This window comes from Neodiprion lecontei, chromosome 4, assembly GCF_021901455.1.
Source record: "Neodiprion lecontei isolate iyNeoLeco1 chromosome 4, iyNeoLeco1.1, whole genome shotgun sequence".
Classification (NCBI taxonomy): Eukaryota; Metazoa; Arthropoda; class Insecta; order Hymenoptera; family Diprionidae; genus Neodiprion; species Neodiprion lecontei.
Genome location: NC_060263.1, coordinates 14077222 through 14099127, shown reverse-complemented (window position 1 = coordinate 14099127; position 21906 = coordinate 14077222). Strand labels below are relative to the sequence as shown.

The following is a 21906-nucleotide window of genomic DNA, read 5'->3' as shown; positions in this document are numbered from 1 at the left end:
ACTGCTGCAGGTGGTTGAGGGGGGAACCAACATCGATGTCTCACTAACGAGTCACCGCCCAATCCAACAAGTTTGAAGATCTGTATGTGAGACTGTTACCGATAAAAGCTTATGAAAACTCAGCCGGGCAATTCCCGACGGTAAATGCTTATGGGTAACCGATCTACATTTACCTAACCGATAATAGACTGTGCAAAGTACAATTACCGCGGAGAATTGCTTTCGAGATTGTAAGTATCGTGATTGATTACCGGCATGTGGTCGCCATCAGTTCCAAAATCTTATTTTGTTTCAGAGGGCCCTACTATTTCGGGGAATACAACACGAAATCTGCGAGCATCGGCTCTTTCGACTTACAAGCCTTTGCAAGTTCCTTATTTGCTAAACATTTACCGGTGGTAATTGAACTAAAAATTCTACGTTAGTTCGTAGTCGGCTGGGAGATGTCGCTTGTACACCGCCGCCGCGAGCCGGAATTTGACCATATGGTGGCGCGTCGGTAGTCTCGCTGAGCGTCGCCGGGCGGGGTGGTTTGCTGGCTTTGGCGTCTTGCACGGTGACGTCATGATTCCAGTCAACATGGGCGACTGATCGCGACGGTCGCTCTGCTCCGTAGCTGTACGCGAGGAGATTGAAAGAAAGGGAAAGAAGGCATCACCACCACCACCACCACCAGCATCGCGTACCGGCGGCTCAGCGGTAAAGCATCAGCAGTTGTTCGTTTACAAGATGGCAGACGGGCCGTCCGGTGAAGAGGCGCCGAGCGAGTTCGGCACTGTAAATCGCGTGCCCAAAGAAAGACACAAGTGTAATAATAACGATGTAGTGATAAACATTGATAAGGAAGGTGTTCGGGTTACGGAAAGTGATAATATTACCTCGTGGGCGAGTGTCGACGAGAAAAAGAAACGTGATGTTTATGTTGGTGATGATGATGATGACGATGACGATGACGACGACTACGATGATGACGAATACGACGACGACGACGACTACGACGATCGTGATGCTGGTGATGACGAGGAAGACGACGACGTCGACGATGACGATGAAGTTAGCAGAGGTGGCAGTATAAGCAGTGGTTGTGTCCATGATGATGTGCCCCTTCGTTCTTCGGCAACGACCATGGTTGTTCACAAGAAACCGCTAACGAAAGAGACTCTCGTAGTTCTCTTGCACCCTATGAGTGTTGTTGGGAAAAAAACTGTTGGCTCGGTCGATGATAGAACGGCGTTGCTTGGGGAGATTAACGGCGACGCGATTCGCGGTGTTATCATCCCCGAACCGAAGAGGGGAGCGGCGGTTAAAAGTATCGACAAAGTGCCAACGGGGGTTGGCAACACCACCTTCAAAGGACAAATTAGAACAGCGGACGATACCCTCGTTGGACCCTGCGGGAAGAAACGATGCGTCGATCGATACGATAGCTCGGAAAGCTCCGACAGGTGAGTTCAGTTGACAACGGAGAACCCGATTATTCGCTATCATGATCGTTTAAAGACGACTCCAAAAGTACACCGATCGGTCTGAAAATGCGAGCATCTAATGCCAGTTTCTTCTTGCCCTTATAAATTAGTTTCGTTCGCCTCGTGGTTCTCTGACAACGGTTTCAATAATTCTGCGTTTCTGTATACATTTTTCGCCTACTTGACTTTCCGTATGATGGAACGGTGTCGGAATAATCGAACGACCGGGGTACCTTCCCCGCGATTTGGGTAAGCCAGGAAAGGGAAAGGGCGCAGCAACAGTTCCAAAGTCTTCACTTCTCCCCACGGCGTTTTCTAAACACGGCGATGGCGTCGCGTCGTCCCATCGTCTCTCAAGTTTCAAACGGGTCCTTGAGTTGTATTTACGCTTGCGTTTGCTCGATTTCCTCTTCACCTCCAGGCCGCGCAACTGGAAAACACACTTCCGGACATAGCCCGAAGTTTCTCAAATCCCGTTTCTTGCGTGGGTATAAGTATCTCGCTCCTCCTTGGACGTGTAAATATTATCAGATCTATCTCCTTATTTCACTCTTCTCATCTTCTCTGGTCGGCGTGTTACAACACCGTACGATGGCCAGAGGAGAGAAGAAACATTAAGAACCGAACAAATTAAACAAATAAATTTACAAATTGCTGATATACACCACTCTACTGGACTCTTCGAGGTGTGCTGTGGTATTTTAGTACACGGGATAAAGAAACAACGATGGCTCAACGTTTTCCATCGGTTTGTTTTCAACGCTTAGAAACAGGCGCGAATAGTATATATAAATGCCACATACATTATAATCATTCGTTCCTTGCGGGCGAGCGACGTTGATATAGCTGCGGTGTGACTGAACGCAGTTTCGGCTCCGTAAATTTTGGAATGTGTTACTTCGAATGTGTCGATGCGGGAGCTAAGCGTTTGATTGATCGGTAGATCTATGGATAAATAAGAAATACAATCATACGCGAGAGTGGAAATCTTGGTTAGGCGAACCCCGTAAAGGGAAGATTAGGTTGACAACGGTAAATAAACAACAGATACATGTATTCCTGTGAGCAAGGAAATAATATCTCCGAAGAAGTAAATCGCAACCGGCGAGCGAGATGAAAAACTTCTGCCTTGCTGTTATATCGTAATGTCCAGCGGCGGCCCTCTATGATATCTCGTGTAGTGTACTGCTATGCAACCAACAACCAACCGGTTTCTCTTCATATTTTACGGCGCGTACAAACGACCGCAACACCGTCATCTGTAATAACAATAATTATTACTCGTATAGCGCTGCTGAGTCAAAACATTTCTTATTCTCAATTCTTCATATTTACACCGAAACTGCTCCGGTGCTTGCAAGTCGTTGCAATTATTATATTGTATGCATTGTGAAGTCCGTCGTTCTTTTCTCGGCTGGGTGTGTCATGCCGCTGTCTTTGTTCAACTCTCTATTTCATTCTCAATTGTGTCTCTCTCATAAAAACGTCGAAAACGAAGTTGACAGGAGGACAAACATTTCTTTTCCCCGACATTAAACAACTGTTTACAATAACAAGTGTCAACAACGTGGGATGCGCTGCTGCTGTATAGTACCTTCTCGATACACATGTACCCAATTTTGTTTACCGACTTGGTTATCTTAATAATATACACATTCTTAGATCTGCATTTCTGTTTGTTTGAAATTGACGAGCATTTCGATGATATAATACTGATGACGTGTCGTTGGTTTTATTGTTACATACAATTGCAGCAAGTTGTTTTAATCACCGACACAGAGAGAGAGAGAGAGAGAGAGAGAGAGAGAGAGGGAGGGAGAAAGAGACATAGACATAGAGAAAGAGAGAGCGAGGGCGAGCGAGTGGAAAAGGAAAACGGAGAGGGAAAGGGAGAGAGAGAGTGCAAGCTCGTGTCGATGTCGCATATGTACGAAACACACGAGTACACGTCAATGATATCGCAATGGACAGGGGATATTCGGTGACTAATCTTGCGTTCACATTTACCATCTTCCTATATTTAGACGGAACATTGACCGATACCGATTCCGAAGCGTGTAGATACAGAGTGAAAAAGAAACTTCAGGGTATGCTCATTTTAACTCAAGTCAATGCCTCCGGCTGGAGACCAAATATTGCACTATGGCCGTCAAGTACTACGGAACAGAAGAGGACAGTAAAGTCAATGAAACTACAAAATTCATGAGTTTAAACGCACCTGAAGACAATACGGAAAGTTTCATTGCTGGAAAATGAAGGGAGGTTCAGGAAAAACAGCGTTTCGCGCCTAACGGGTATAATAGCACTTTTTTGTTGGCTTTGTGTCTGCGCGTTACGCCTCCTTATTGATAATAATGGTATAAGGCGATTAAAACCAGCGTGAACTTTGCAAAAGTTTGTAGCAGTAAACAAAAAAATTACACAGGAATCGTAATGGCAGAATCGTGTTACAGCAGGGATCATTGCTCGCAAATTTACACATTCGTCGTCGTCCAGACCAAAATTGAAAATATATACACCGAATCCACCTAATACCCACAATGTTATTCCTTAACTGTTTTTGAAGCGTGCGTATAACGTGTACGTGAAACGCACATTGCAGCTTGACGAGCTGAAGTTCTATTGACAAAAAAAAAAAAAAACGTTAATCACAGAAATGTTTAAATCTAATACTGACGATTCGCTTGATATATTTATGCATGGTCGTAACGTAACGTAACATGTAATTTGTACAGCTGCAAAAAAACATTTGACGTATATTTGCTCGTGCATCGGGACTTCGGGTCGTTGGTTGATTAATTCGTGGCGGGTAATTCGTGGCGGGTGCATTGAGAATCTACTCATGCATGTGCTACGTGCATGTATTTATAAGCTCATCGTGAACGGTCAACGCGTAGGCAGGCACAGCCAGACATCAGGCCTCCCGAAAATGTTCAAATATTGCTGATTTTTTTTTTTTTACCCCGTGTCAAATATCTGTAATATCTTATCACAAGCCTGCAACGTCGAGAATTCGCCACGCCTGAAACTCCGCAATCTCTTCGGGTATGATGCCTCCTCTGCCCTCTTCAGAAGTCTACTTTTTTTTAATTTCCTTTTTATTATTTTCTTTGTCTTCTCTGTATTGCCTCATTTCTCCTCATTCCGTTTTTGCATACTCCGTTGCATCGTTCTCCTTTCCTCGCTTAAATGCGTATCGCAGCTCACGCACCACCGCACCGTAGCGTCGCGTCGCTTCGTTAACGTAATCGCAGAGGGGTCAAATTTTCTCGCTCTACTGTACCGTACGCCCGCCGACCGACCTAGCAGCCAAATATTTTACCTCCGACTGTACACCCTACGGCCCTTGTTCCACGTTGCCCGTTGCCCATTGCCCCGTTGTTGCCTTCACATTTTCACACACCGACTAAGATGGCTCCCGCCGAGCCCGTCGTCGCCTCCTCTTTCCCTTTCTCACTCTCGTCACTATTTTTACATCGCCTGTACATCCACCCGCCACATATATCCAATGCATCCTCTCTTGAAATTTAGACATGCTTTTTTTTTACAGCATTCCCACCGACATCAAGCCATGCTTATAGCCATAGACGCATAAATGTTAAATTCCTACGATTGCAACCTTTTCTATGATTTATTCTTTTGGAATTTATTTCCTCTCCTCCATTTTCTCATATTATGTTAATCTCGAAATATCCGAAACTGAACTTGTTCCAAAGTTAACAATAGTCGCTCTGGTTTAACATTTTTGTACAATACCACGTAATTATTTTTTCCTAAAAACTCAAATTAGCTGTAGAGAAATGTTGTCTGCTTTAAGCAACAAATACCACAAAATAAATAAAACAAATCTATCCTCTTGGAAATAGTACCTCACACATCGAAGCGTTTGCACTTGATACTAAACACTTATAATAAAAGATAATTTATACTTATTATCCAGTTAGCAAAAGTCTTCTTCGAAACGGACAGAAATTTTTTTGACTTCCATCCATAAGAAAAAATTATTCAATATATAGTATATATTCCGGGTAACCCAGCTTGTGGTTCTGAAAAAGTTCAGGAATTTTATGCTTTGATGTTACTGGACACCCTGTTTGTCCTTGCACTTATCTGCCTACTTATCGTTTGCACGCGACGTGTCGTTCTCGCTACTATTATACTGCACACATGCGCCGCCTTTTCCGGAGCAATTACAACCCGAACGTTGTAGCATTTCTCTTCCGTGATAAAGATCCACACAGTATAGATGTGTGTTCGTGTGTGTATTTATCACGTATATCATTGTCGCAGTGCTAGTTTCCGGTTGACACTGCTTTGATCGATGTCGGCACAAATTTGGTGTAAAAATTGGTCACGTCGATGTTTCCAAATTCAATCGCATCTCTCACATCGTATATTTAGATCTCAAGCACCACGCGTGCCCCCGTTGAACATGTGTTCGATTATACTTTATGCTCTCGCCGGTACAGTAGAATTCGCCTTATCGCAGGAACAAATAATAATAATTGAAAAATCATTTCGACCTAATCTTACAACAAAATAACAGCCTCTGAAAGAAATACGTGTAATGCAAATCGACGTATTTCTGTAACGTGGCATTTTTAATGTCCGCCACAAACGGCTTTCTGAAACATAGGCGGAAACAAAATTAGAGGTCTTACGGTATCGATTGTCGAACTATTTCCGAAAGAGCGCCAGAACCGGAGTCACGTATCCGATATCCCGAGATGGGCACGGTAGAGGGCAGCGAGTAAGACTTGTTTAAGACTTTTTGTGTCTTTTTATTTTTCGAGTTTCGTCGTCACCAAGCAAAGAGTCGGCGACCATTTCAGCTATTTTATGAAATAGCGAACGGCAATAATTTCGAAGTAAGGACGTCGAGGCTGCGGAGAGAGAGCCAACGAAAATCCCTGCATAGCGGGTACCCACGGCGGATGCGATTCCTCTCCCCGATTTCACCCCGCCGACAGCTGACCGCCAAATTTGCGAAGAACCAAGAGGCTAAAGTTGGTAACGTTAAGTTGACGAAACATCAATTAAAAACTCATTATTTAAAAATTTTAGAATGACTTACGAGGAGTTGTCTTTACAAAATATAAGTATTTTTCGTTTGTTAATGTTTACTAAATTTTAGACAATCTGAATATTGCGAAGTAACGATTTTTCCTAAACGTTCATCGTTATGGTAATGTTACCAACTTCGACCTCATGTAAGATGGACGAGCGAAGAGGGATCATCATGAGGCTGCGCGGCGGACGAAATCGCGATCTAGCGCTAAGCTCTGCGATGATCAAATAGGCGGGCGTCGAATTGCGCTATTTCAAAAATTGATCTAATATCAATTGTTGCGGATTCTTGCGTCGCGTAACGTGACGTAGCAGGTGGCGCAAAGATCCGCGTTGCGGCAGATCGAGAGATTGTCGAATCACTAGTTCTGGCGATTGCGTGCGAGAGACGTCTTTAGTAGAATCTGATAGCGATTTTGGTTTTGGCAGATCGCGAAAAATGGTGTCAAGAGATTTTGAGGGTGTTGGCGCATTTTTGTGGTGGTTGTGAAATGGTAAATGATGCATAATTTCTCGCGATCAAATTTCGATAGTAATGAAGTAAAGGCTTGCCGTATAATGGATAGCCATTTTGGATTTACGATGTCGGAAAGTGCTCGAAATCCGCTTTGTAGGGTCGAGTTGCGGTGGTGTGTTTTGCAGCGTCGCCTGTCGTGTACGTCTCGAATACTTCGGAATAGGTAATTAATTATCTGAGAATTTTGAGAAAATTTGATGCGTTGTGGATTGAGATTTGAGTCAAGTTGTACCGATGTAGTTAGCGACTGCGATACAGATTTTGTGGTTGCGAATTTTGGTTACGATTTGATTTGCGATTAAGTTTGCGCCGTGTCGAGTTGAGTGTTGGTTCAGATTTCGTTTTAGTTGAGTTTAAGTTAAGATGAAGGTTACATTTAATTGAAAGTTTAGTTAATTTGAGATTACGTTTCGAATGATGTTTTGAGTTGAGAAAAATGTAGTTCAGTTGAGTTACAGTCTACAATAAGGTTGAGTTTTAGTCAAATTGTCTGTAGGTTAGTTTTATGAGGATAGAGTCAGTAACGTGACTAACGACGCATACTGATTGTGAGAAAAAATTGTTACTGTGCACCTTCAGGAATATCTGAAGTTTAGTAAAGCATGATAAACAAAACATGCTCTCATTTTGAAAACCCGACTCCCCGAAAGTCATCCTAAAATTGTACAATAATGATTTTTTAACTGATGTTTCGTTATGTCGACACTACTAACTCCAGCCTCATTTAGTTTCTAAATTTTTTACTCCGAATCGGGTAATATTAGAGAATGCCGTCCGTTCGGAATACGTGGTTGGCACGACGAGAATTAATTTCGGATTCTCTGATTTCGGATTTCGGATTTCTCTGAAAAATACCCCTATCCTTTCCGCAGTATTAACCATAACCTACCAAGCACATCAGCCGGAAGTTAGAAAAGGTCAAGATACTCGTATCGAGGCGTGTTAATCACGCCAGACGCACAACAAAATCTCGCAATATCTTTTCCGGAATTGTGTTTCAGCTTTCATCGCGGGTTGGTGCCAATTCGTTGTGCTCACGGTAAGTTCTCGGTCATTCAACGGGTGGTCAAAGGCAGTAAAAATTTGGCCTCACAGTTCGTAGTTAAAAGCTTGACGAGGGCGCGCGCGCATAGAAATGTGTTAATATTTAATGACATGCGATACGGTCAGCTGGTCGAATTCTTTTTCCGTACAGTCAACTGTCGAGAGTACACACAATCCCACAAGGTATCTGCGCCTGTCTATATCGTACATTCGACAAGAGTTATTATCGACGGTGAAACTTTGTCGGCGTCCTTCGAATGCAAGTGTTGCGAATGCATCGTAGAGTTCAGGTACAATTAGAAAGGTGCTACGCTAGCCTTGCCCGGAGTAGCGGCATCGAATCCGCGCTCCGACGCTCCGATATTTATTAATACCGATACGTGTCACCATATTGTTTATGTACATGATCGGTGAATGATTAACCGATCGTTGAAAATCGTCGGAACTTTGAACGTGCGGACAGTTACCGGTTTGCCGGTGTCGGTCGCTGGGCGAGAGTCTCGGGGATTTTGGCGAAGCGAGGCTGGAGAGACGGCCGAGAACGAGCGCCTGCGGGCTTGGATCACCGCGGTTTGTTCGGAGCAAACTACGTGCAACTCGAATTGTGTGTATTACACCGGCTCCGTTCGGTCGGAGCGGCATGCGGCAGCCGAAGCGACCGCCGGCCGTGGCCGTGAAAGTGAAATTCGTGAATGAAACGTGGGTAACAACCTGGTCCCCTCGTCCGCGAATCGAGGTAAAGGTTGCCCCCGGATTTCCTCGTCGCGCCGTTCTATCGGGCAGGCACGGTGCGGTGGGTACAACGCAAGGTGGGCGGGTGCAGGGCGAATAGCCACGGGTACGGGTACCTACCAAATAAATTGTCATAGTACCGTTACGCTCGGGCAAGGTCGAATGCCCCCCTCCCTACCTTCGACCCGCTAACAATCCCGCGAAAGCATCATCGTTTCGTTTTTCAATCACGTAGGTAGCGGCTGCCGGTAAACGCGCTTATTCGCTTTGTTTCTCATTCTTCTCGCGTGAACTACGAGTAGGAAGAGAAGCTGAATGTAAGGAGATTTTTGCCAAATTAATTTGCCAAATAAAAGGCTTACCGTTAATTTTGATACTCATATTCAGCCTCGATTTATACAATGCAGCTAGGTAAATTTATTGCTTGAAGGAGGGGCTGTCGTAGGTATACCGCAGCGGTTTCGTTAGTCCAGTCAGGGAGGCATTTCAACTGGCTTACGAATAACCTGCAGCTCCGGATTGTAGTTTGTTCGAATTTCAATCGACGACGGAAATAATTGATTTCGAAGTAACTGTCCGCGAAGTGAGACGTATCGTATCGTGCGGACGTCGATTACCGGTTCTTTTCCGCCGGATTATATCATGTGGATCGTACGAGGGTCAGGCCGATTCAACAGCCAAACTGCAGCTGCATGCGTGATTCTCATCGAATTCGTCGTGGTAAAGACGTCGCTGCAACCTAGGATAAGACGAAAGAACAGGGAAAAATATTTGAAATATTGAGTATTTCGAACGCAATTGTGTTCACATTTTTCGTTGTACAACGGCATGAGCGTTGTATATATTTTGTTATACGACTCGACGGATACGAATTGAATATTACTAATCCACCGCTCGTCATTGCCGTAATCTGATCCTAGTTGACAATCTGCATGTTAGATTGTACATGTATCACCTCTATTCAATACAGCTAAGCAGAAACAATCATCCCTCGACGTTTTTTTCACCTTAGAGCGTCGTTGTATGATACATCTATGGTTGATAATGCGATTGAAAAGAACGATAAAAAGTGATCGATGTACGCGCGTGTTACACGGTCGACATAGACTGCTCACCTTGTGTGCACGGTTTCCAATTCTCATTCACGTGGTGCGATGATAGTCCGGATCGGTTTAAAAATATCAAACAGACAATATTTCGATCAATATTTCCACTCGAGTTGTATGGATCCTCGTGCATGCATGACTAATTACCAGCTTAACCCGCCTTATAAATTATCACCCGAGAATTGAAACGAATGACCGGCGGAAAACGAATAGCATGTACGCAGATTATTTAGACCTGTCGTCCCGTTCTAGACACGGTGAATCCTTTTTTTTCTTCACCATTCGCTCTGAAAATGATCAAAACTTATAATTCGCTCGAAATCAAGCGTTTGAATATATAAAGGTAGATCGTCGTATGTAGGCAGATACGACCTCTTTTGATAGATAAGTATACACGTGTAAAAAAAGATCACCACAGAAGGTCTTAACAGCCTCTTTTTTTATTTTTTCTTCTTTTCTTTGCCATCGGTTTGGAAACCATTGAAACGCATGGTCAAGTTGAAACTAAACGATTGAAACTAACTAATTTATACGGTGATTATATCGATTTTCTGGACGTCGATTATCCAAATCGTAAATTATCGGAATGATAGGAATAACGTTAATAATTTTTGGCGGTTACGTCCTTATGCAATTACCGTGGTAGATAATTTTTTCAATTTTCATCAGAATCAGAAGGTCGTATCTTCCTACACATCCGATCTTTTGCTTCTAGTTGATGAATTTATACTCGAGCCCAAAAAAATAAAAATAAACATTTTTTGGCAGATACGACTTTACGGAATTAATCGACGTAGGATTTTATGGTGAAATCAGTAGCAGAAGATCGTATCTACCAGTACACCCGACCATTTGCTCGTCGTTAAACCATTGTTCAATTTAAATGTTTTTGACCACATTTTCATGTTTTAAACCTAGATACGATAAAAAAAAAATACACCTTCTTTTGCCGTTTTTAAAGGGCAAAAGGTCGTAAGGTGGCGTTTACGGCCTCAAGCCATTAGACATGAAGATCTCGCATCTTCAATGTTCGGAATAAATTGTAATGGCGATATCAGTGGAGGGCGAGACAAAAAGAAGGCAGAAGCATACGTTACGGCCGTCCATCTTTTTTCCACCGACTCGACGTAACCGGCGGCCCCCTCAGCGGTAATTTTACTTCTCCACACGAGTTCATAAACTGTCTATAGCGCGTTGCAGCAATAACACCGGGTCGTATGCCATTCCTTTCATCTCTCACGTCTCTGCTATGCTGCAGTGTTCGCGTGTGATTGCAGCAGCTCTTGCTTACCTTTTTCAAGACTTTTCCCTACGGACTGAACACTTTTATCGCCACTGTAATGCCTACGCCTGTGTACAGCTACCATATGTAAACCGCGGTGTCTTTCTCCGTCTTTCTAGCAGCTCTTCTCTTCTCCCTCGGCGGTACAAACAACTTTCAGCCTTAGTCTGCGATTTCCTGACATTGTTCCACGTACAAGTTTCCAACCCGATAAATCATATCTGTACGCACGATCACGTGGCCGCCCCGTAATTTGATTCAATTTTCTGCATAACGTGTATTTGAAAATTTCACGCGATTCGCAGTGGTAGGCGGAAACTTGACGCGCAACTCCGACGAGGAGGCTTATAATATCAAGATTAGTGTTACGATGCGATGCAACGGGGCCGGTTTATGTCCACTCTTGTCAATCTCGATCAGGGACGAAGAACCCTAGTTCGATTGAGGTAGGCCAAGGATCTATGGTTACGGTGGTGGTTGAACGCGAAGAACCGATTCGGCTCACCATCAGTCCGACCTTGCAGCCTAACTCGAATAAATCATCGTCGCTGCTTTTTTCCCCTCATCGTGCACATGTTTACGACTTTGCATTGTAGCTTTTCGCAAATTACTTATGCAACAATTATATTCCCCCATACTGCAAACGAACATTATTCAATGTCGTATTGCGAACAGCTGTTAGATACATAAAGCAGGCGCGAGGACTAGTCTTTCGTGGATAAAAATAGTAAAAATAAAAAAAATAATGCATAACTGAATACGTCAAGTTCCGACTCCGCGGGAAACCGCGATGCAGCTTCTACCCTCTTGCACCCCGTCTCCACCCTCCTCTCATCCCGACAGGGATCTGCAGCCCCTGCGGGAGATTACATCGCGAGAGAACCGTCGCCTGTTTCGTAGTCGTGTGCCGTTGGCTGCACCGTAGGCGAAAACGCGTGCTCCCTCGCGCGCAGAGCGAGGGGAATGGAGGAAGGAAGGAAGAAAGGAAGGAAGGAAGGGAGATAAAGAGTGGCACGCATGCATCCATCCCTACTAGCGTTGGATCAATAACTTGGTTGGTCCTTCCTGAAGCAACCCTCGGCGCAGACGAGCGCGCGCAACCCACGGCGAGACTGCCATGCGGATTGTATCTGCCCTGCGAATTAGGCGCGGGGTTAAAGGCGCCCATCTGGCGCTACAAGTATTATAGAAGACTTGATCGAGTACATGGCAGAGACATTCGTCCTCTGTTGGACGTCGTGGAATAGTTTTGCTTATACCTTATTCAGAATCCTGTACCACTTTATACGCACACACTTGTATATAAACGGGGTCAGGCTTTTGTTACCGGTTGATAATCGGTCTCGTTTTTTCTTCAAGTTCATTCGCAACTCCTACAGTACCGCCAACAGGTATACGTGTACCTTATATAGTATTGAACGTAAGGGCAGTGAATTCGACCGATTTAATTTGTTGGAACAATACCGCGCTTTCCTCGGAATTGCATTATCTCGCCGATCGAAATCATTCGGGCTACCTTGAGTAGTTTTACGTAATGCAATTCAAACGCAGCAACTCCAAAATGAATGCTATAACAATTCTAACTGTATCGCTTTCGGGAACGACGCCCGTTGCGCAAGTAACGTTTATGGCTGTAAACTAATATTACGGAATCTTACAACAATTCATCATTTTTACACGTTATATAAACCTAGTGATCACGGGACAACAAGTAAATCGGTACGACACAATAAACCGAGGGGAGTTTCATGGGTGTGTGTGTGTGTGTGTACACACACGCGCCGCACGCACAATTATATGTATATAAATATAATATACAATAGTTTACATTACAAACATGCTGCCAATATCGATTTGCAGAGTTCCTTCTGTCAAAGAATAACCTAACAATATGATGCTGCTGACAGGACCTGCGAAGTCTCTTCTTGGAGTTTTCTGTATTCAACGCAATCAATATCGTATTCGAATTTCGTTACGCTAACGAGAACAATGTCAATATGTATTTGTTTCGTTCGTTTCGTACATAGAAGAAATTTAATACATGTAGAATAAAATTTCCCGGGGAAAATTACGGCACGTCTTTGTAGGCAGTATATTATTACAACGTGTATTATTTTCGGGTTGATGTTTACAGTATCTATATATGCCCGCGGGAAACTACGATGGCTTCGAAAATTCTAGACACTCTATGCCTGCAGCTTGTTCAATATCGCAGGATTTTCATTGTTTTTCTAATCGAGTAAAGATGTGCATCGGAAAACCTTTTTTACCTGTATCAATAACGACGATATCCTGTTACGCGTATCATCGTAAATTTAATACGGCCCTACATGCAGAATGAAAAACAAGTATTCATGCACATAATCATTGCCCTGCAGACTCACGTGAGACCGCCGAGGTGTTACGCAATTCTTTCCTAGTCGAGGTTATTAACTATGCTCACCGAGCGGGTTTCCTTGCTCCGGTAATGTTCGTTCTTTTTATTCTTTATTTCTCTCGTTGCAAATAATAGTATATTGAGTTACAAGTGCGGAAAGTGGGCGGTTTCCAACGAGTATGAAGTTTGCAGCATGAGCCGCAGCGAGTGCTGAAAACACACGACTCAGATATCGCTCATCTGAACTTGTGGCACACATTTTTTTTCCCTATATCTACCGACGCAAGTTTGATTTGAGAAGCAAACGAATGTAGTACAGTAATGGGAAAGAAATAGATCAACGGGGTAATCGAGTGGTTCAAAGGCGATAAGCCTGTATTCACGTAACCTATTCAGGTTGAACTCAGCCCAGTGACGTCACTGCTTGCGCGTAAAGTCTGTACGTAAAGTTAAGTTATCGGAAAGTGCGCATTGTGCCGTGTGTAAAATTCAAAATTTCAGCTGAGCCCATGCGCCAACGTCGTTTTACTGCACTGTTCCGAAATGAGGCACTTCACGCACGCTCCGCAGGTTTCGAAAATCAAACTTTCAAAGCATGTTGGAAAAAATTTGTCAATTCATATAAATATATATTCTTGTTTCGAAACAAGGAAATGTTCGCGGCACGGCGGTGTTCTTACTCATGAAGCGTGGCTCGTCAACTTCCGGTATCAAGGTTTCATACTGTTTGATCACCGGCTGCACCTTGCGTCGGTTCGTTTGACTCGGAAAAATTACCTATGTGGTATGTACGTGTGACCGCTTCGCGTCATCGTGTTGCATTTCCTATAGATTCATCCGCAACCTGTGTTCATTTCTTCGTCAGTGACGTATTTTTAACGAGCAATTAATACATAGGGACAAGTTTTGGGGCCGAGTCGGGTATATTATGCACACTTGGCGCCATGCAATTCATATGTGGCATTTCAGTTGAACCCGAACTACGCTCAATCTCATCTGTTCATATTCAGTGCTCAATTTTTTGTGGAATTCTATTAGCCTACAAAAAGAATCTGGATCTTTATTCAGATTTTTAAAATGAATCTCGAATGTTTTAATTTATACTTTTATATAGTACATTTTTCTTTATAATGTTGATTTTTTTGTATTTGTGAATATTTTTTGATGTTTTTCAACTACTTTTATCAAATATTATTTTAGATCTTCATTTTTTACAAATTGACGAATTCAACTTTTCTACGAGAGCAACCCCTCTTTCAGCAGTGCCATTAACAACATGAAGTGATGAGAACAAGTGAAAAGCCTTCATTTGCAAAAAGGCGCTGTTCAAATATTATGTAACGCTATTTCAGCCCCCCCGCCCCCCCGAGTGTTGCGCAATATTAGTACGTCGCCAAGGTATTAATACTGAATCCAGTGCAAAATCTTTTCGTATTTTGTGTCACTAATTCTGGCAAACTTCCGTTAATCACCGAAAAATTTACTCAATTTAAATTACCAATTAACCAAATCTAGAAAAAAAAATTATCATCAATTACTTATCTACAAACAGATATACAGATTTATGTAAAATTAAGTAATAAATAATTTTTTAGTCTTAAAATGTTTTCCCAATCGTTAGGTAACATAGACTTATATTCCAATAGTGTTGGAAGCATGTCTTGTCCCATTTTTAGAAGCATTATGTATTTGTCTCTGGGACCACAAAAAATAAACAATAGGGCCGTTTATCCTAATCCTTGCTCGAGCGCTCGCCCCGCTACATATTTTTGTTTACCAGTGTTTAGGCAGTTAAATCGGTGGCCGAATTCAGTCGCGATCGAGTTATTGGATGGCGGGGGGGGGGGGGGGGGGGCAGTGGTAATTTTCAAGGATCATTCCTCTTACCGCCTTCAAGCTTTCGGAAATGGTGTTGTTCAATTTATATTTATTTGTGTAAAACGAAGTAATACCATGTGTTTTTGAGATTAGAGAATTCTGAATTTCTTTACTGGAAAATTCAGGGAATTTTACTTAAGACAAATTGTCGCTATCCCGATTTAGCAGTTGAACGCGGTCAGGAATTTTGTTTTTATCCAGGTTAAAAGAGCGTGGCGAATTAAGGGCGGAAACGATAAGTTTCATCTTGGCGGAGCTGCTCTCACGAAAAGTTATCTCCCCCCCCCCCCCCCCCCCGTCGGCGTCGATGGGATAAACATACCTGCCATGGGTATAAGGCATAATGCGCCAAGCTACCACACCGGGTATAAGGTATAAGGACGGCGTGGTGGTCGATGCCTGGCGTGTAAGGCTACTACCTCAGTTACGCTTCTCTGCAACCCGCTGCATGCCTTAAAACTGGTTTTCTATCGAGGTTCCTTTTAAATACCTCCAACTCGCGTCGCGTCGCGTCTCGTCTCGGCGCATCTGACCTGCAAGATAAACTTTGCTATGTACCTGGCATCACACTATACATATAACTTAGGTATACCAAGTCCCCGAGCGATTCGGCTTTTACATTTTTTGATGTCGCCTCTGCTTCGTCGGAACTAGAACTCTTTTTTTCAAAGTACACCTTCTTAAGTGTTGACTGCAAAATAGTTGAGTGCGAATTGATCGGGAGTAAACATTTCATGTTAGCAAATAGAGGAATAGCTCTCATCTCATCGCTGACTAATTGACTGGATGACTGGCTTGCTGGCTGTCTGGCTGGTTGGTTGGCTGGCAGGTTGCAGGGCTTTGTGCATCGTCGTTGAAGCATCATTGGACTTCCTGTTTCGTAGCGCTTGCATTATATAGGCTGGCCGACTGCTTGCCCCGGAATCTATTCTCCGATTTTTCTTATCTGAGCTCTGTATCTGAAGCGACCACTGAACGAATCATATATCACAGTCATATAACCAGAATATGTTGCCTGGTGAATTTCCGTAACGGCGGTGTTCTCGAGTGGGGTTAAAAATTTCGAATAACCATAATTTCGAATAACCAAATTTACTTTTCTTTCATTCGAGTATTTTGGTCGGTAAGAATTTTGGACCCCATCCGGTACTCTGAAGCATATTGACATGTGCATTTTTTCGGCTGTGGTAGAGAAAAAGATTTGTAGGTACGAGAATGGAAATGTGCATATTGAACAGGCAAGTGATGCGAATGATCATCGGTTGTCACTATAACGCTCCACTTTCGGGATCAAATATTAACGTGACAGCTCTTCAGAGCTTCCAGACTCAGCCAATTAGTCAATCACCCTTCGGTTAAGCCGGCAGGGTCTTCGTATGTTCGGATCTATGTATTGAATTGAAATTGTTGTCACAAGAGATTAGTTTTTATCTTTGTACGTAGCGAGAAAACCAGACGCCAACTCATGTAGTTAATAATATATTTTACGCGATAGTAACGCCTACTCATATATATATATATATATATATATGCAGTTTGTGAGGTCACGAAAACAGGATGAGCATCCTCTTCTTCTCCAGTCATTGGAAGAGGAGGAGCATAACTGCGAGCAACTTCGATTCTTGAAGTTATGCTACGGGTAAATTTAGACCCTCCACCGCATCGTGCATCAGTCATCGCTTTTCCTTGTTCTTTTTTTTCTCTTCCTCTTCATGTTCCTCCTTTGATACTCACGTTTACGTAAACCTTTGTAATTCTGCCAAGAAAGGATTGATTCCTCTTTCTTGATCTGGAAATTAAAACTGAATTGGGAAATCAATGCAAGCACGGTGTTGCACGGATTCCCTGCATTGATGTACAGGGTGTTCAAATTGTATACACATTATTTTTCAACGTGGTTGAAATTAGTTTACGTTTAACGTAACGAAATACTCAGGAAAAAATCATTGTTGAGTAATTTTAGAATGACTTTCAGGGAGTTGATTTTTCAAAATATGAATATCTTTGGTTTATTACGGATTTTACTTGATTTCAGACCATTTTGAAGGTGCAAAGTACGTGATGTCTACTGCTCCTTAAGTGTCCTTAAATTCTGAAATTATTCTGAAAAACAAAAATTCCTCCTCAAGCCGTGAACAAATAGTGTATTATTTTGATTGATCCTATTTTAGCAGACAGACCGTGCAGTCGTAGGCAATTCATTCTGTATTGAAACTGCCATATAAATTTTTGATTCAACACTTAACCGACTTGTCTTATCCCTATAAATTCATAAGAAATTGAGTTTAAGGTTATAAAGTTTCTCAATTAATTGTCCCGGAAACTTCTGGAACAGTACCAGAATCTAAATTCTGAATTGCAGTGGACAACTAACTTCATCTTTATATTTTTTAATGTCTTGGAACAGGTTTGGGGGACCGTCACGACGATAATTTTTCTGAACTCAAATTAATGACCATGTGCATATACATGAATATAATTATGCTTCGTGAGAAAGAAACCGAAAATTCATGAACATAATTTGAGAAATTGTTAGAAATTTCTCTGATTGAGTTGTGTGTTAGTCTTTCTAAATTGTGGCGTTAACTATTAGGATTTCCTCGTGAGTAGAAGACTACTTCCTACCGGGTTATGACGCATTCAAGGCGATTCATTATGCATCATAATCATGAATATATCACGCACGTTTGTATTTTATACACGGTGGCCACACACCTGGAAAACCTGGAAATGTCAGGGTATTTAAAAGGGGTCATGGAAAACCTGGAATTGTCAGGGGATTTTTAATTTGGTAATGGAAAAAACTGAAAACATCAGTTTTCTATCATGGGAATTGGAACTGATTTTTTGAGGTGACAAGGTAAGTTTTTTTCGTCGAGAAAACAAATTGGCTTAAACTGACTTTTTTGTACATTATATTTTTGTTCAATTCAAATTGAATTTGAACCAAATATAGAGTTAATAAGCTGAACGATTTACGTTTTAATAACTTACTAGATTTGGCAAAATGTCAGGGAAAACTAGGTTTACGTCCTGAAAAACCTGGTAATGTCATGGAATTTTTTTCCCAAAAATTTGTGGCCATCCTGTTATAGTTCTATCTCATGTAGGTTTACAGATGAATTTATACTCACTCAGATACGATCCAGATAGGTGTGATCAAGACCGAATCATCATATTCCTGGTTCATATGACCCTTGGAGTCTAGCATTCAATTCATAGTAAAATTACGCGATCTTGGAAAAAAAAGTCAAACGGAGAAGGTATATGATGATAGGTGTATGGTAGAGGTATATAAAATATGGTGCCTGGGAATTTCCGGATCACGCCTCGTAGTCGGAACCTCGTGACGACTTCGCGGACCGGCGAGGTGTGTAAATCTCCACGGATATCGAATAAGCTTTTTAACCTACACTTATGTTTGTCGTCTTTCTTTGAACAATACTGTCGTGAAAAGCTGTTTCAATTATGTGAGTCTTGGCGCGGACCACAAGCATGGCTGGCTGCACGAGCTACCCGTAAAGGGCCGACCCGTTGGGTTTCGTATAGAAGGCACAGGAATAGGATCGATATGACCGAACCACCCAGACACTACCCTGCACACCCGGTGCTGCTGCTGCCGCTCACTCGGTCCTCGGATGTCGGTATGCACAATTTCCCGCGAAAGTGCTTCTTTTCCATCCCTGGATATCGGAAGTTGATTCGCAGACTTGCGTTGTTTATGACACATACGTGCGTGCATGCCTACACCTGACACGTGAAATTTGGGGCCTGAAGACGAATGGAAACGGGGAAAGAGGGATAGCATCGATCGACTGACTGCCGAGTCCGATCCGATATCGCTTACCGAGGTGTCTCCATCCTGCAGTACACATGATCACAGTGATTCTGAGATGGCTAATTTTTTGGAAAAGTCGGTTACGTTGGCAATGCACACTCAGCTCGTAACGGTCGGCCAGCGGTGGCGCCGCGGGATGATTCTGAATTGCCAACGTAACCGACTTGTCCAAAAAATTGACTGTCTCAGAACCACTGCGGGCATCTATACATGTCGAGGCGACCCAATTGTCTTAAAACCGAGACTAAAACCAAAGCCGAATAGAGCGTTGGGGGATTAAATTTGGCATGTTCCGTAGAAACTAAGGGATGATGCTTCTCTTTCCTTCTTCTCTCTGCCCGCTCGCAAGCAACCTTTGTAGGCATACAACTCATCCAATTGGGGATATTTTACTTCTTCTGAACGTCCCTGCAGATCGGCACAGCATGTGAATAATTCTAGTAATAAGAAGATTTGAACCTCCGACGATCAGATTCGATAATAAATTTACAATTGCTGAAGTCGGGCTTGCAGAGAGGATGGCATTTCTTCTTCTCAGGAAGGGCGAGTGAGGAAGAGGGATAGGGAGAACCAGGCGAAGTATAGACAATTCTATCGTATAACACCAAGGCATGCCAGTTGTATGTAGACTTGCATATACTTACATATTGAGAAAATGATAGAATATGACACGTGACGACTAGGGCGAAGCTAAACAACTGACCGTGGTCCACACGCTCGTTTTGATCTGCGAGGGTGACATCGGGACCCCTTAATTTCAGCTCCGCTCCGAGGGCTGTTCCAGGACACGTGGCCTCTGGAGCTCTACACAATACTTGCTGCTCCACTGTCCCCATTTCTCGTGCGCGTTTCTCCCCCCTCTTCTCACCCAATTCCGTTATGCAGGCGGACCCACCTCACGATGTCGACGTCGAGGAGGACGACGACACAGGCCGAGGGTAGATAAAACCCCTGCAGGTCACGTGACGTACTCGCGCGACCCGATATATATGTATATATGTATATATGCCTCGTGGCTCGTGCACGTAGCATCCCTCGATTATCGAGGAAGAAGGGGTACGTTATAGTTACGTATAAATTCACCTCTCAGTAGTCCGACATTAGATTAAATTGTTATATGAACATCGTGTGTCTGCTTGTGCGTCGCTCCATATGGCGGGAGTAGGGTTCTTTACAGGGGCTGTTTCACCTTTCCGTCTTCTTCCTCCAATTATGTAGCTTTGCGCGGATTGCTACATACGTTTTATATACTTTTCGCGTACACGTACGTGTGCAACTGTATTATATTGTAAGAAGTACATTTGTAGCTACGCTGTATCCGCGTGCTTCGTCTATCAAGTGGAAAAGACTGAAATTTAGCGTGGGAACGTGAATCTTGATACGTACATACATAGAGCAACATGTAAGTATTAGGCTCTAATTAATTAAAGAGGTTGACCCACTTTGGGATTTGGATAGGTAACACATCTCCACAGATTCGCTATATTCGCAAAAAATATGGCAACCGGGAAAACTCGGAATCTTTTTACATCGTTTTTTGAATAAATTTTGCTTATGATCCCTCGAGGGCGCAGTATAGTAACCATACGTTGGTTTGTGATCTGCATTTTCGTGGATTCGATCGCATGTCCTAATAATCAGAATGTCCTCAGGCGGGAAGACCATTCAACGGCAGTAATAACTACAGCTCCGAAAGACCCTTCAGGGCTATCGACTATCCGATTGACGACAACAATCGTATATAGGGTGATCATGTTAACTCTAGTCAGACTTCTAGAGTGTGTACCGGCTGCCTGGACAAGCATTTTGAGGTAAGACACGCATGGTCGGAAACTCATCCTAACGAATGTGGAGGGCTTTGAAGAATTTGATACCGCGCGCTTGTTCCTAGTGCAATGAATCAGCTGTTATCACTTTCGACACAATGTTTTATTCAGCAGTAGATTACAGTATAAAATTCTAGTGTAAAGTCAACAAAATAATAAACTTTGCAATTAAAAAAAAAAAAAAAAAAAACTTATCTACGGTGCATCTGATTTATTATACTACGAACGAGCGCGCGGTACCAAATCCTTCAAAGCCCTTCACAGTCGTTAGGATGAACTTTCGGCCATGGGTGTCATACCTTCAAAATGCTTGTCCAGACTGCCCCTACACATCCTAGAAGTCTGTCGAGAGTCAACATAAACACTCTGTATGCGCTTATTATTTCACTGAGTACATTTCGGTTCTACGATGCTGCGTGTGTTATATCTGAATTTGCACATGCGTATTAGGTAATTGTAGAACGGCGTGTGCGTACGCCAGGATGATACCGTGGCCTGGGCATAAAGTCCGTTGGGGAGAGCGAAAGTGAAGTAGGTACGCACCACGGCACGCCTGCATGTGCCGCGCGAGTCGTGTCGAGCCGAGGCGATGTGATATAGGCAGCTGATTCACCCGAGAGCTGCACTTTTTATTTCATTTTTTTTCTCCTTCCTGCCCTTTTTATTTCCTCCTCCTATTCCCCAGCGAACCCAGGGACCCCGTCATGTGCAGGCCAACTTTTGAACCATGAGCTTACCTAGCTCGCTCGTATAAGGCTATCTCGCTTCTTGAC

The 21906-nt window shown here is 43.0% G+C and overlaps 1 protein-coding gene across 6 annotated transcripts in view; it reads left to right on the top strand.

Moving 5' to 3' along the window:
* The first annotated feature begins 562 nt into the window (after positions 1 to 562).
* The window catches only part of LOC107223907, an 82286-nt gene continuing 60942 nt past the window's right edge, over positions 563 to 21906 (top strand). For 5 of the 6 annotated variants that reach the window (XR_006903669.1, XR_006903670.1, XR_006903671.1 and 2 more), the window contains exon 1: positions 564 to 1445. Coding sequence is in view for 2 of the 6 variants with exons in the window: in XM_046736222.1 (XP_046592178.1) it covers positions 730 to 1445 (716 nt within the window). In the remaining 4 variants the exon portion in view is untranslated. Of the gene's footprint in view, positions 1446 to 21906 lie in introns of all 6 variants that reach the window. The other variant, XM_046736223.1, reaches the window with a different exon arrangement.